This window comes from Sminthopsis crassicaudata, chromosome 3 (genome assembly GCF_048593235.1).
Source record: "Sminthopsis crassicaudata isolate SCR6 chromosome 3, ASM4859323v1, whole genome shotgun sequence".
In the NCBI taxonomy this organism is placed as follows: domain Eukaryota; kingdom Metazoa; phylum Chordata; class Mammalia; order Dasyuromorphia; family Dasyuridae; genus Sminthopsis; species Sminthopsis crassicaudata.
The window spans coordinates 319,854,051-319,870,519 of NC_133619.1; the positions used below are offsets into that span (position 1 = coordinate 319,854,051).

A 16,469-nucleotide genomic window follows, 5' to 3' on the forward strand; every position below is an offset into this window, starting at 1 on the left:
GCTAACTCTGCACAGCTATCATGTAACCATGGTATTTAATAGTATGCTTCCATGGGGCTTTATACATGTCAAATATCTTTATATGTATTATGCCATTCAAAAACTTGGGGCTTTCAGATTTAGTTCCAGGAAGAGGGTGGAAAGGAAGGAAAGAAAACCTCCCTAGTGCACTTATCTACTGCCAAAACAATCTTGTAATTAAAATTGTCCTTCTCAAATCCTTTGATTCCACATAGTCCAAGGTCTGACCAGCTTTTGTGTCTGCCATCTGTGGCAGTGGGAGAGGCAGGAGACAATAAACTGCTTTAGATTATGAGTTTCTAATTCATTCTGTTGCTAGAATAATGCCATGCACCATGCTTAAAAATAATTTTGATGTAGTCTTTTCTAAAGATCCAAATGAGGTAAAAAGATGTGCTATATGGAAGTTTACCATGTGATTCAGACCTTTGCATATAACTTTTCATTTCAGAAATGTCAGAGGACAGCTATTCCTAGGAATAGTGACACCTGTTCACATAATTTAGCAACAAGCTGAGTTTGTGTTTTAGGGTTCTTTTAAACTTTGTGGTAATAATATATTATTAACTCAGCAAGATTGAGTAAAAGCTCTGAGTACAGCCACAAGATTTCTTTTGAATTATGGTGACTTTTTTATTTGTAAAGCTAAAAATTAAAAAAAAAAAACCCATAATGGTACAGATTGTTCTTAATAATACAAGGCCAAGCAATCTGGCTTAATTAGAGAAAATCACCCACCATCCAACTGATAATTTTGAACATTTTCAAGGCACAATATTCTTAGTATACTTTACTGTTCTTAGTAAACCAGTGCCTATAATTACATAATCAGCGAACATCTAAAGATTCCACATTCTCATTGGTATACATTATATTTTTCATCTAGGAGAATATTATGGTTTTTTTTTTATTACAAGTGTTGGATATGATAACCTTTTATTTTCATTTGCCTTATTTTTTGAAAACATTAACCTTTGTTGATGAAATTTTCTCTTCTTGGTCACAGTTTTTTTTAGAGATGATTAAATTTAAGAAATTAACAATTCGATAAGGTTTTCAATGAACTAAAATGCCTTAAACAAATTAACATAAACAAGACTGCTTTCATTTTTAAGAAAACTAGGCAGAGCAATACAGAATCTTTTGTTAAGAGTTGAAAGGATTTCCTATAGTAACCATACCTGTCACATAAAGGCAAAATTTAAGTGTAAAAAAATAGAATAAATAAGCAAAAAAATTACCTCTTCTTTTTTGGTAGATGAATTTTGGGACTTCTGTTTTTCCCCATTTCTTATGTCACAAGATTCATTTGAACTAAGTTTCCCCAGGGATGCTGCCTTTAGCAACTCATCCATTTTCTTCCGAGTTTCTTCCTTTTTCAATTCTTGCTGTCTCCTTCCACATTCTTTTCTATGTAAGTGTTGCCACTGCATAAAGTAGTGTCCTACAATTCTCCTCCGGTTGAAATCTGTTGCCAATTGTTGTTTTCTAGATAATAAGACATAAGGGTGCTGAAACTCAGGTTTATGTTCATAAAAAAGGTCACATAAAACACATGTCTATCCTAGTTCCAACACATTTTTTCATACTGTACTATCCTGGATCATCTTATATATTCCCTCAGCTTAAATCTCTTGCTGGAAGAATAGAGCCATTAAGATATTCACTGTATGGAAAAAGGTGATTGTTTTATTAGAATAAGTCATTAAAATGTATTTAAAAGTTGTTTGTGATTACTGTGAAATAACTTGCAATACATGACAGATAGGTAGAAAAGTAAATAGAAATTTTGGTGCGCCTTAAAATATGCCCTGAAGCAATTAGCATAAAAGGCATATTCAAATCAACTTTTGAAGGTAAATTCAAGAGTAAAAGTGGGTGCTAGGAAGAGAGAGCTGACTTTACAACAAGGTTGGAAAGAGAAAAGAAGCCCAAGATACTGCCCCCATAATGGTGTGTAGAGGAGAGACAGAAATCTGGGTCACTAAGTGGTTAAGTGAAGGGAAGGGAATAAGGTAAGGCAAGACTAGGTGCTTTTGGTATAACAGCAGAAGGAGGAAGTATACCACATGCCAATTTCTTATTTTTACTAATTATTTTTGCTAATTACATGCTAAAATCTGTTGTTTCTACCTGTTGAAAGAGTATAAATGCTATCCATACCTTCTACCTTTCAAAATCCTTAATCAAAATTCCAATTGCCCCATTTTAGTTATGACAGGAGAGGAATAGGATAAAAGTTCTATGATCAACTCATCTAACATTTTTAAAAGTGAGGTAAAAAGAGATGTTCAGATATAGTAAGAAAATTGAATATAAATGCTTAGAGAAAAAGAAAAACAACTAACTATTAATATATTTTAAAATAAGTAAAAAAGGAAAAGAATCATTTGGTCAAAGCTTTACAAAGAAAATAGGTTTCACTCTCCCTTCAATATGAGTAATACTTTTATGACTTGGCACATTTGCTTAGGTTATTCCTTATCCTTGGGAACAGCTTTTCTCTTTATTTGCTGACTTCCTACAAAGCCCAACTCCTTTATGAAGCATTTCCTGGGTTTCTAATTGATAAAAAATTCCTTAAAGAGTGGGGCCTTTATTACATAAATTTTACATACTCCATTTTTTTAGGCTAGAGTTATACTTAATAAATATTTTATCATATCATCAAATTATAATTGCCTTGAGTTTTGCCAGAAAAAGAAAATTTCTTTAAAGGTAAATAGGCTCTATTAGAACTATCCTGTACTATACACCAGTCCCCAGGGTCTCCAAATGCTTTGCTCGGGCACTCCTGTAATTACAGCATTTTGGAGTATGCTACGTATTTAAATTTGTCATTGTTCAATTGTTCTTCAATGTTATCTGATTCTTTGTGACCATACTTGGGGTTTTCTTGGCAAAGATGTTGGAGTGGTTTGCCATTTCCTTCTCTGGCTCATTTTATTGAAGAGGAAACTGAGGCAGACAGGGTTAAGTGACTTGCTCAGGTATAGACAACTAATAAGTGTCTGAGATATATATTTGAACTCAGTAAGATGAGTCTTTTCTGACTCCACACCCCTGTATATTTAAATACAACATATTTATGCAAATGCTTAAGTCAATATGTACATTTTTATTACTTATATATGAGACATTCATACTACAGTACCAATAATTATTTTCACCATATAATTTATACAAAACCATTTTAAAGAATGAGATAAAGATTAAATAGCACTTGATTCTAGAATCAACAGGGAGCTAAGAAGTTGAAGTCACTTAACTCAATCCATATTTATCTACAACCCAATTCAATATATCTATATTTACATATTCTCTCTCAAACACCCAAGTATCACCTTTCTTCAGCTTAATCACTTCTCATGCTCTATTCCTCCACCCTTTTCAGACACATGGTTATGCCCTGGATCTGGCAACCACCCATAAATACAACATTTTTATGTTCTTGAATTCTGAAATTCTCCTATCTGATAACAATCTATTATTATTCCCTTTCTCCATCTACTTGGCAATCCCTAACTCTGTTCTTCATCCACAATGTGACCTCCAATCCTTCAACCCTTCAATTCTTCCCCAGGCCATCTCTCTAGTATGTTCTACTCCCTTCTACATCCTGACCCCTTGTTGACCCCAGGCCAACTATACTTCCCTCCTCTTGGTAGTGATGAGATAACCCATTTTACCTTGCCAGGCTCAGTCTTGGATGACTCCCAAAACATTGTCTGTTGAACTAAACTGAGGAAAAATCACAAAACTATGCTGACTGATTCACTACAAATTTATGTTCCAAAAGCTCAAATGGTTCCTCTTTGCTGTAAGGCAATCCTTCTATAACTTCCTAATAAAAGCCCTACTGCATTCACTACTGTGATTTTTCCAAACCTTTTCACTTCTCCTCAAATCTATCTCTGACTCTCTTTTCTTTTGTTCAACCAACCTTGCCTCATATTTTATTTATTTAAAAATTATATAAAGCTTTTTATTTTAAAAATAAATGCATAGATAATTTTCAATTTTCACTCTTGCAAAATCTTGTATTCCAATTTTTTTCCTTTCCTTTCCCCCATTCTCTCCCCAGGCAGCAAATAATCCAATATATGTTAAATATGTGCAATTCTTCTATACATATTTTCACAATTATCATGCTGCACAAGAAAAATCAGATCAAAAAGGAAAGAAAATAAGAAAGAAAACAAAAAGCAAGAAAACAGCAACAACAAAGTGAAAATACTATGTTGTAATCCACACTCGGTCTCTGCAGTTCTCTCTCTGGGTGCAGATGGCTCTCTCCATCACAAAACCATTGGAACTTTGCTTTATATTTTATTGAAAAAATTTAAGCCATTTTGCAAGAGCTCTCTCTTTCCCTACCTCATGATCCCACATCACCCAGATATCTTCTATTATTATCTTCCTCCCTGTCTCACATGGTCCTTTTCCTTGCCAAGGCAAATGCCTCTACCTGCATAGGTGATGCTCTTTCATTCCATCTTCTAATGCAAATTGCCTCCTCTCTCAACCCCACTTCCTCATTTCCATCTTTCCCTGTCTACTGGTTGCTTCTCTATTGCTTATGAACATATACTTGACTCTCCTATTCCTTCACTTGATCCTTTCTTCCTCACTAGCAATCTCTCCTCCCTGTTGTGGCTTAACTTTTTGAGAAGGCTGTCTGCAACAGGAGGCCTCCATTTTCTTTCCTGTCATACTCTTCTTGATTTTATATAGTCTGGCTTTTGACATCATCATTCAATCAAAACTGTTCTCTCTAGAGATGTTATTATCTATTAATTGCCAACCCCACTGCTCTTTTCTCAGTTCTCATTCTTTTAGACCTCTCCCACCAACCTTTGGCACTGTTATCTGCTCTAATTTCTCTGTTGTCCCAGACTCCTAAATCCAACTGCCGATCTGATAGAAGTTCCATAACCATCTTAAACTCCATTTATCCAAAACTGAACTCAAACTCCATTTATCCAAAACTGAACTCATTATCTTTCCTCCCAAAGCCTCCCTTTTTCCTAAATTCCTTATTATTGCTGCGGGGAGCACCATTTTCCCAGTCCCTCATGTTCACAACTTAGGTTAATTTTTGACTCCTCATTCTTTTTTTACCCCTCACTCCAATCTGTTGCTAAAACCTGTTGATTTCATCTTCAATGCATCTCTTACATACTCTCCCTTTTGATTAAGTACTGTTCTCATCAATAGGCTGCTAGTTGGTCTCCTTGTTACAAATCTCTCTCCCAAGCCATTCCCCACTGAAGTGACAAAGTGATCTTCCCAGAGTGCAAGTCTGACCATGGGGTGACCCTTTACCCACCATTCAACAAGCTCCTTATCACCTTCAGGATCAGGTAGAAAATTGTTCAGAGGACTTCTTAACCTGGCCCATTCTACTTTCCAGATTTCTTACACAGTACCTTCACCCTCATACTCTATGATCCAGTAAACTAGTCAACAGTCTTCTTTAACAGTCAACAAGCTAGACATAGCATTCCCGTTTGAGGTATTTTTCTGGGTCAGCCCCCATTCATGGAATATTTTCTTTTCTCATTTCTATTTCAGATTTACCTGACTTCTTTAATGTCCCAGCTAAAATCCCACTTTCTACAGGAAGCTTTTCCAATCCCATTTAATTCAATTACCTCCTCTCTTTTGATTGTTCTCAGTTTATCCTGTGTATAGCTTGCTTGAAAATAGTTGTTTATATTTTTTTCCCATTATATTGCACGCTTCTAGAAAATGAGGGACTTTCCTTTATCTTTCTTCAAATCCCCATCTTTTAGCACATTACCTGGGTCAGGTGCTTACTATTCGTTTATTGATTGACAACAATCTGCAATAGAGGTAGAAGGAGTTCTATCTCTGAAAATCTGCTGATGAAATGACTAGTCTACTTTAAAAAAATCTTTTATGCCACTTATTAAATGTAATATAAGTTTCATTAATACTATACTATATCCTTACATTTACCATACAGTTCCCTATTCTCCTTTGGGGAATCTTTTGAGATTTTGATGTTCCATATTTTACTGATATATGATTGTTAAAAAAAAAAAATTGGGATTGTGGGTCAAGGAACAGCTTGGAATCATTAAAAGCACTATGAAGGCTTAAAGACCAGCCAATAAAGAAAAGAAAGGAAAAAATACAGCCCAAGTACAGCCCAGCTCCCCCAAAAGCCACAACAAGAATGGATTAAGATGAATACTAGGCCATTAATAAAGCAATAAAAGGGGAAGAAATCAAATCAGAATTTAATCCCTGAATCTCAGACTTGTTTCTCCCTAGGCTAGCTGTATAAGGTTTTCCAGAGAGAGCAGGATTTCAGAGATAACCCTCAGACCTTCCAAATAGGTCAGAAGCACCAATGCTGCTCAGAGAAAATCACCAGAAGAATGACTAAATGAGAAAAAGATAAAGACTTACTGTGAAGCCTGGGATGCCCAAGTCCCAAACCCAGAAATAGGAAAAGCCTCAAAGAAAAACACAGTTGTTCCACAAGACCAATTGGAATTCCTAGAAGAAATTTTTCAGGAGTTTAAAAATGAATTTTTAAATGATCTTATAAATGATAATGATAGATTAAGGAATTAAAAAAGAAATGAGAGCTTTGGAGGAGACATATGGGAAGAAAATTAACAGCCCAGCATAAAAGGTTACAAAATTGTATCCAGGGGCAGCTAAGTGGTGCAGTGGATAGAGTACCAGCCCTGAGTCAGGAAGACCTGAGTTCAAATTTGAACTCAGACACTTAGTACTTCCTAGCTGTGTGACCCTGGGCAAGTCACTTAACCCCAATTGCCTCAGGAAAAAAAAAATTGCATCCAAATAACAGACTTTCTGAAAATTAAAATGAAGCAAATTAAACTCAATGACTCCATGAAACAAGAGATGTTAAAGTAAAAAAAAAAAATTGAAAAAAATAGAAGAAAATGTAAGGTGTTTCATGTAAAAAACAATGTATCTGAAAAACAGTTTAAAGAGAAATAATTTAAGAATCACTCCACTGGACTACATTAAAATCATAACCAAAAAATCTGCACATTGTACTTCAAGAAATCATTATGGAAATCTATAATTAGATTTCTTAGAACTTAGAACCAGAGAGGTCAAATTAAACTAGAAAGAATCCACTGGTCCTCTCGGGGAAAAAAACTCTAAAATGAAAACTCCCAGGAATGTCATAGCCAAAATCTAGAGCTTTACGGCTAAAGAAAAAATACTGCAAGCAGTCAGAAAAAATTAATTCAAGTAGCAAGAAAAGTAGACTCACACACAATTTAGCAGCTACTATGATTAAGGAAGAGGAAGCATGGAATACAATATTATAAAAGGCAGAAAATACAGAGGTTTTTCAAACCAAAATAACTTACCCAGAAGTATTTTTTGGTATACATATAATTTTACTATTTATTAAAGATGAAAGCAAATTTGCATACTAAGGAGATGAATGTGCTTGTTTATTTTTATGTAAAGAATTAAATCTTGGGGAATCAACTAGGTGGGGCAGTGGATAGAGCACTAGCCTTGAAGTCAGGAGGATCTGAATCACTTAACCCCTCTCCTCCCCCCAAAAAGAATTAAATCTTGGGAGAATATTTGATATCTTTTCAAGACCATATTCACATTCACATTCAGTTATGTGACCTTATATGGGGTTGTGATCTAGTTTTTTTTTTATTTTAATAATAGTTTCTTATTTTCAAAATACTTGCAAAGTTGGTTTCAACATTTACCCTTGCAAAACCATGTGTTCCAAATTTTTCTTCCTCTCCCTCTCCCTTAGATAGCAAATAATCCAATATAGGCAAAACATGTACATTTTTTCTAAACATATTTCTACATTTATCATATTGCACAAGAAAAATCAGATCAAAAAGGGAAAAGAAAGGAAGCAAATAACGAAAAAGGTGAAACAACTATGCTGTGATCCACATTCAGTTCTCATAGTCCTCTTTCTGGATGTAGATGGCTCGCTTCATCAGAAGTCTATTGGAATTGACCCCAGAAGTAATTTTAATGAAAAGGTTAGAGCTGAGTATTTATCATTTTCCTGGGTTTGCTAATTTTAAAAATTTTATATAAATATATATTGCTGAAGCAATTGGGGTTGGCTCACCTAGGGTCACACAACTAGAAAGTGTTAAATGTTTGAGGCTAAATTTGAATCCAGGTCTTCCTGACTTCAGGGCTGGTACTAGCTGCCCCTGTTTTGCTAATTTTATGTATCATTAGTTCATTTATGTTTTCTCATGTTTCCTATATTCTTCATATTCATTGTTTCTTATAGCATAATAATATTTCATTACAATTATGTATTTATTTAGTCATTCCTCATATAGTTTGTTTACAAGTTGTTGGGTTTTTTTTTGCCACTGCAAAAAGTATATTATAAAGAATTATTCTGATGTATAGAGGATCTTTCTTTTTATCTTTGACCTTGGTATATAGAAATATATATATATATATATATACAGAAGCTCTGGGTTAAAATGTAAAGACATTTTAATTACTTTCTTAGCAAAATTATAAATTGCCTTTTAGCTTTCACAGTTCTACCAATAATCTATTAATGAGCTTGTTATTTCCACAATCCTCTAACAATGATTATTCATCTTTACCAATTTGCTTCCTGGGTGTTGAAACCTCAGAGTTTTGATTTGCACTTATCTTACTAGTTATTTGAAGCAATTTTTCATATGATTGTTAGTAGTCTGTAATTCCGCTTTGGAGGACTTTTCATTCACATTCTTTGGTCAAAATTTACCCATTGGAGAAGGTCTTGCCAAGCCTTCTGCAGACTCATTTTCCCCTCCATTGCCTTTTGCAATGACAATTCACTATAGGTCTTGCCAAGCCTTCTGCAGACTCATTTTCCCCTCCATTGCCTTTTGCAATGACGATTCACTATCTGATGAGAAGAGAGTCTTCATAATCTTCTGCCATTTTTCTTCTTGCATATGAGCTTGTATTCTACATAGTGATATATGTGACTTTCTAGACTCTCCATTTGGTAAGGAGATCATGTATTTATTTACTGATGTGGTTTCTGGGTTCTTTGGCATCCTTTTGATGGATTTTGCTTCTATTAGTTAAACTTCTATAGAAAAGGATGACAGTCCTCAGTATCTTTTATTTTTCCCCTTTCTCAGAGTCACTCACTTGCTTTATTAGGACAGGTTGAAGCTATTGTCACTTCTCTTAGGCTCTTCTTATCTTGATCTTTTTCATTAGTTTGGTATTGCTCTAGACTATGCTCTAACCAGTCAGTGGTATGATTGCATACAGACAACTAATTTGAAAATAACTTCCACATATATAATCAATTGTTTCATGTCTGTTAAATAAGATTCAATTTCTTTTCTTTTCTTTTCTTTTTTTTTTTTTCTTTTTTTGTGGTGATGGTCTGGAGCTCAGCCTGCCCAGCATCTTCTAACTCCTTTCTAGAAGAAAGTATTTATCATATACTTACTCTGAGAAGTCTACCAGTCCTTGGCTTCTTTTTCATTTCTTAATGCTGACCTCTATTTTCCAAAGTGGTTTTTTTTACTCTCCTTTATATGTTTCCCTTCATAGTAAAATCAATGCCTGTGCATTGGCGTATATGCTACACTAGTAGCATCCCACAAGATGATGTTTCTTATTGGCTTTGAGAGCATGATTAAATCAATTCCACCAATTCTGTTACTCGACTCTCCAAGAACTATCTGCAAAATATCCTTCCATTTGGCTGCACTTTCTGTATGACTTTTGGTTTCGTTTACAGCAATACTGTGAATCAATATTGATGATATTGTCAGTTTTATTTGTTCAGTTCCTTCAGTAATATATTGAGCCAAGGGACAAGGATATCACATTTATAGCGCTAATAGTTAATGTTTATAAGAGGGCTAAAAATTGAGTGATTTTTGTCATCTTTGCTCCTTACTCTGCCACATGATTGTAAAATAGGAGACTGCATAGGATTCAAGGTAAATTTGGATTTTTTTGTTTGTTTAGTGAGTTGCCATGATTAAATAAGTCGTCAAGCCACTTTGGACTCCGGCTGGTCTCCATGGTGGTTTCCAAAGTTTTCCTGACAAGTAGAATTTCCTAGAACTCGTGCTCTGCTCCTAAGTAGCCTTCAAGTTGTATTGTGAAAATTGTTGTATTGTGAAAATTCAAGTAGCCCCCAAAAGTAAGGCATCAAAGTAGGACTTTTTTGGAGAAAATCTACAAGTCATTATAAATACAGAGTGTTACAAAGATCACTTATCTTACCCTAGTGAGGGAAAATCATTTTCCACAGTATAGTAGCTGTAAGTTTCTCTCTGATTAATGTGAAATTTAATTTACATCAATCTGGCTTGGGAAGGGGGAGTGTGAAATTCACCTGATGTGTTAATTTCATATTTTTTTACAGTAGGAATTGCTGAAAGCAATCTTGGCCATCAGAAGAGGGATCATGTGGACTATATGAAAAGCAAAAATATTTCTGTAAATAAAAAAGACTAAATTAAACAGCAGGGGAAACAAGTAGAAGGTCCACTCAGTAAAAGGGATTGTAGCTCATTTAGTGATGGTTATCTATGATATTGGAACATCCAAATATATCCAAATATGTCCCTTAGGTAGAAGAAGAAACATGGAGGCTGGAAACCCAGAATAAAACTGTATTCCTATCCATTTCTAGGTAACGTCGGATGCCTTCTGAACATAACATTTCCCATCTGCAAAGCAACAACTCTCCTGACTAGCCCCTGGAAAAGGCTGCTGTTGAAACTACAATTAATTCAAGCAGGTAGTCTAAAAGTAAATGAAATCCTGAAGATTAATGATTATTCAGGGATAGAATATTTCTTCCCCAGTACTTCTCAAAAGCCAGTATTGGGAAACCACAGACAAAAATAACTCAGCTGATCACAAAAGACATGAAAATATAGAGAGGAAAAGAGAAAAGAAAAGAGGGGAGTGGCGACAGATATACAGACAGAAACATAGAGAAAGGAGAAGCATACCATGCAAGGAAACAAGAATCTCAGCAGCTTGAAATTCTAGAGCAGTACTAATGACAAATGAGCCATCTATACAGATGCCAGCAATAAGGGGAGCTAGACTACATTTCAGTCTAGCTCAGCTTGTTATTAAGTGTAAGATTTTAGGCAAATCACTAAACTGTGAGTTTCAAGCTCCTCAATTTGAAAAACATTACAACAATACTTCCCTTGCCTAATTCACAGGGCTGTTCTGAAGACCAGATGAGGTAATACACACCCACACCCACACCCACACCCACACATATACTCTAAATATTAAAGCACTTCACAAATGAAAGAAATCACTTTTTATTGTTATCCTGGTAAAAGTTTGCTGAATAACCAAGTTGTATTGTGAAACTTTTAAATGGAAATCAGAAATAAGTAAGGCTGAACAAGGCAAGTAAATGATTTGATGAAATCTGTATGTGGGTCTGTTTAAAAAACAACAGTAAATAGTAACCATCAGAGTATGAATAATCAGTTTTGGAGGTAACATATAGGCTAATGAAAACTGAAAGAAATTCAGTAATATGCAGGAAATTCTGAAGAAGGAAGTGTCAAGTATTAAGATGCAATATTTTTAAAAAGTAATGTTTTAATACAGAAACGATGTTCTTCCTGCCTCCTATATGTAATTGAGGCCTTCCATGTCTATTTGTGAGGAATCTAAATTACCAGAGATTAAAGAACCTGTTGCTATCCACATGAAAATGCTGAAATAGATAGCAGAGCACAGTGTTTTTACACATAGTGGGCGCCTGATAAATATTTGTGGAAGGAATAAGTGAATAGATGTCTATGACCATAAATGGGTTCAGTAACAATTCAAATCCAACCTACCTTTTTATTCAACTAGACCTAATCTAGGGCCTGGGATACAAGAACAAAAGCAATTTTTAAACTTCTCTCCATTTTGACCAGCTTTCTCACTTTCCTCCAAAAATATCACGTCCATTTCTGTGTTCAAGCTTTTGCTCTACATGTGAGTTTCCTTTTGTCTCTCCTCCCCAAGTACTCTACTCCTCAAAAATACCTATGCAATTCTAGCTATCCATCCCTCTGGGGTTCTGAACTCCCCCAGCTCTTGCTGCTTCTGGCACTCAAATGTCACTTAGCCCATAAAGCCTTCTATTGTTAGTTAACTTTTCCAGTATTCTAGTCTTAGCTCTGCTATCAGACTGTAAACTCCACAAGGGGAGGCACCTTGCATGAAATTTCCTGTGTCTTCCACAGTAGTGAACAGAAAAATTTACACATAGAAGATGATCGTTATCTTTGGACTGGCAGAATCCAAATGTTCCCAAGATAACATCTGGTTCTCATCCAAAAACAGGTAACAAAAATTAAATAGTGAATTGAGACTGAAGGTCATTGAGCTCACTAATTAAAAAAAACCAAAAAAACAAAAAAAAATCTTTTAGGGGAATGTCAATTAAAAACCACCTCATTAACTCATTCATTCAACCAGCCTACAAACATTTACTAGAATTTATTAAAAACTAGTTAAAAATAAAACCTGTGCCGATGATTTCTTTTCCCCTCTAATAAAAGAAGCCAGCAGGTAGAAATAATGAGCATCTGGGAAACCTGGCTTCCTGTTATTCCCTTTTGTCTAGGTAAATTGGTCCTTATAGCTCTGCAGCTACTATGGATGGACCTTATTCCCCATAATTATCTTCACTTTCTCCAATATCTTCTAACTTTCTCTTTCCATTAGCTTTTTATCCTTTGGTCTCCAAATATGCATTGATCTTTTCTATTTTAAAAAGAAAAAACTGAACCCTTCACTTGACCCTGTAGCACCTTGGTACTAGAGTTATATTTATCTTCTTTCATAGTCAATATTCTCAATGATATTCTCTATACCTGATGCTTTTGTTTCCTCCCCTACTCTCTTTCATCTCTTTTGTTGTTCAATCATTTCAATTCCATCCAGGTTTCTGTGATGCCATTTGGGGTTTTCTTGGCAAAGATACTGGAGTGGTTTTTGTCATTTTCTTCTTCAGCTTACTTTATGGATGAGGCATTGTAGGAAACAGGATTAAATTACTTTGCCAGGGTAACACAGCTGGTAAGTATCTAAGGCTGGATTTGAATTCAGGAAAATGAGTCTTTTTGACTCCTGCCTTGCATTTTATCCATTTGCTACATTTACCCCCTACAATCTGGCTTCTGTCCCTTGTGCTCCAAGACAACTCTTTCAAAAGTCAAGAACATTCTAATCACCTATTTTAATACCTCCTACAATCTGGCTTCTGTCCCTTGTGCTCCAAGACAATTCTTTCAAAAGTCAAGAACGTTCTAATCACCTATTTTAAAGATTTTTCTCAGTTTCCATTTCCCTCCACTTCTCTGCTGCATTTGATTCTGTTTGCCATTTCAGTAAGCTTCCAAATTTGTCTGTTTCTAGTCTCTTCCCTCTCCAATCTATCTTCCACATAGCTATCACGTTGATGTTCTTAAGTGCTGGTCTGCTCATGTAGTGTTAGTAACTCCCCATTGCCTCTATGGAAAAAAATACAAACTGGTCTTTCTTTACAGTGGGGTCCCTAAATTATCTCCACTCCCACTCAGCACTCTGAATTCTAGCCAAATTGTCCCACTGACTATAGGAACATTTCCATTTCTTGGCACCCCTCCCTTGAGCTGTTGCTCTCCCCCTTCTCCATCTCTCATCTCTACCTCTTAGAATCTTGAGCTTTCCTCAAAACATAGTTCAGTACTACCTTCTACATGAAATCATTCTTGACACCCTGTCATCTTACCTTCTTTCCTCTCCATGCTCCCTACTTCTAAGAAGTCATCAAATTTGTTTGTATATTCTTTAAGAGTGTGATTCAAATTCAGCCCATCTGTTCCATTCTCACAGCCACCCCTATTATATAGTTACCATTTATTACTTTGTACCTGAACCATCACAAGAGTCTCCTTCCTAGTTTCCTGCCTCCAGCCCTTTTTTCCCTCCTATCTCTCCTCAATACTATTCCAGGTAAATTTTCCTACAGCACTTTGGTTTTATGACTTGTATGCTCCAAACTCTTTCAACAGCTCTCAGCTACCTAGAGGAAAAAACTAAATCCCAAAATTTAGCATGTATGGGATAAACCAAACTTTCTGATATTATTTGTTCTTTATCCAAACTCTGAGTTCCAATCTAATAGGCCTGCCTTTGTCTCCCCTAAAACCCTTTCCTCTTTTCCACTTCTTTGTTTTTGGTCTTGCTATTCCTATCTGAAATGGGGGGGAGGGGAATGGGGAAAAAACATCTGAAATGATTTTGTACCTAATGAACTCCTACCTCATTCTTGAAGGCCTTTCTTCCAAGCTTCCCTCATAAAGTCTTTCATTGAAGAAATGTTTCCCTTTCCTCTATCCTCCTATAGTACTTTATTCATATGATATTATTCATATGGTTGGTATAATTGTTCAGTTTTTTTCAGTTAAGTCCAATTTTTCTTGACCCCATTTGAAGTTCTGGGGATATTGGAATGGTTTGCTATTTCCGGCTCCAGCTCATTTTACAGATAATGAAACTAAGACAGAGTTAAATGACTTGCCCAGCGTTATACATCAAGTAAGCATCCAAGGCCAGATTCTAACACAGGAAAAGAAGTCTTCCTGACTCCAAGGCCAGCACTTTATCTGCCACACCATCTAGTTCAATTCATATGGTACTTATTAATCAATCGTTGAGATTTATCAAGTACCTACCATATGTAAGGTGATAATATTTCAGGAGCTGGGGGAGGGTGCAGAGATAAAAATGAAACTGTCCCTGCTCAAAGAGTTTAAATACTGTGGAGAAGATGTGTATGAATGTATATATGAGCATATATTAAATGAATACTTAAAATATAATTTTAAAAAGGTACTAGTAACTAGAAGGATCCAGAAAAGGCTCTTATAGCAGGTGGCTCTTTAGTTAAACTTTGAAGGATTTCCATATAAGGATAGACTATTAGAAGCATGAGGGACAGCTGGTACAAAGGTCCAGAGCTGGGAAATGGTCTTAAGATGGATGAAGGGGAATTATATATAACAAACCTGAGTAAGTAGGCTGAAGCTGAGTTGTTAAGGGATTTCAACATAAAGTAAAGGTGTCTGACTTTGTTCCTAGTGGTCAGAGGGAGCTAGCTAGAGCTAATAAAGTTCTAGAGAACTGGACTGGAAAGGATAGAGATTTGACGCAGGGATGCCGCAAATACAATATGCCTTGAATGCTTCTAATCAAGTAGATTACAAGCTCCTGAAGGACAGGAGAGTATTTACTTCTTTATATTTCTTTCTGAGAGCCTAGCATGGTGCTTTGCATGTAGCAGATACTCAAGTGATATTTGTTGAGCAAATGAATGATATGATTTGAAAGATTTCCAAAGTTTTAGTTGGCCCCAAACTTGTTCCTCAGTTTGTTAATAAATGAAATTCCATTTATGAACCTTTAGTTAAGGCACTGCCTCCCCCCAAAAAAAACAAACAACTTATTAAGCTGCAAATATGTTCCTAGGAAGGGGGTGACACATCAAATATAATGCTTACATTAGCGGGGCCCCAAAACATGAAGTACTCAAGATAAATTAACTTGGATGGGAGTGGTATGGAAGGTTGAGAGTACCCAGTTGGTGTCAGGGGTTGGTGATGATGGAGAGGAAGAAGTAAACATAAATATCTAGAACCACTAACTCGGGAAAGCAGGCTATGCAAAGAGATGATGAAATAATATTAAGAACCAGTTTTGTTTTTTCATTATTTTGTCTAGGATTGGCTGTCACACCAGAATGGGAGAGGACATAGCTAAAACATATAGCTAAAACATTTACACTAACAAGGGTCCTAGGAGATCCCAAAAATAGAATACTAATCCTTTGGTTATACTAGAATTTATTGTTTGAACCCTACTTGCAATAACTTTTTGTTAAAAACAAAAAGTTTAAATTCACAAGTCTCATCGCCATGAATACTCTTAGAACAAAAAGTTCAATTCACTTAAAAATGTCTCAGTTTAAATTATTATTCAAGTATATGAACTAGTTACTGGATATGTATATGAGAGAGAGAGAGAGAGAGAGAGAGAGAGAGAGAGAGAGAGAGAGAGAGAGAGAGAGAGAACATCTGCTTTAAAGAATTTACAATCTAGAAAGGGAAAATGATAATAGTAATGATGCTGATACAATCTAGAATATGATTACATGGAAAGGTAAGGCATTTAAGAAAAAAAGGCTCACTCTTAGCTTGAAGGTGGGTAAGGTCCAGGAAAAATTCATGGAGGAGATGGTACCTGAACTGGATCTTGAAGGAAAAGGAGGAAGGAAACACACTTTGCCCTTGCCATACCCTTCCATTTGCCATTTTGAAATGATCTTCCCATCTCCACCCAATAAAACCTTATACCATTCTTGTAGGTTTCAAACTCTACCTCCT

General features: G+C 35.6%; 1 protein-coding gene and 1 long non-coding RNA gene across 4 annotated transcripts in view; one reads left to right on the forward strand and one right to left on the reverse strand.

Moving 5' to 3' along the window:
- The window catches only part of CCDC191 (coiled-coil domain containing 191), a 97,969-nt gene that overhangs the window by 37,602 nt on the left and 43,898 nt on the right, over positions 1 to 16,469 (reverse strand). For all 3 annotated transcript variants that reach the window (XM_074301231.1, XM_074301230.1, XM_074301229.1), the window contains exon 9: positions 1,263 to 1,509. In XM_074301231.1, the coding sequence (XP_074157332.1) occupies positions 1,263 to 1,509 (247 nt within the window). The remainder of the gene's footprint in view (positions 1 to 1,262; positions 1,510 to 16,469) is intronic.
- Positions 1 to 16,469, forward strand: part of LOC141561523 (uncharacterized) — a 48,877-nt gene that overhangs the window by 16,213 nt on the left and 16,195 nt on the right. The window contains exon 2 of the long non-coding RNA XR_012488074.1: positions 10,706 to 10,813. This is a non-coding gene — a long non-coding RNA (uncharacterized LOC141561523). The remainder of the gene's footprint in view (positions 1 to 10,705; positions 10,814 to 16,469) is intronic.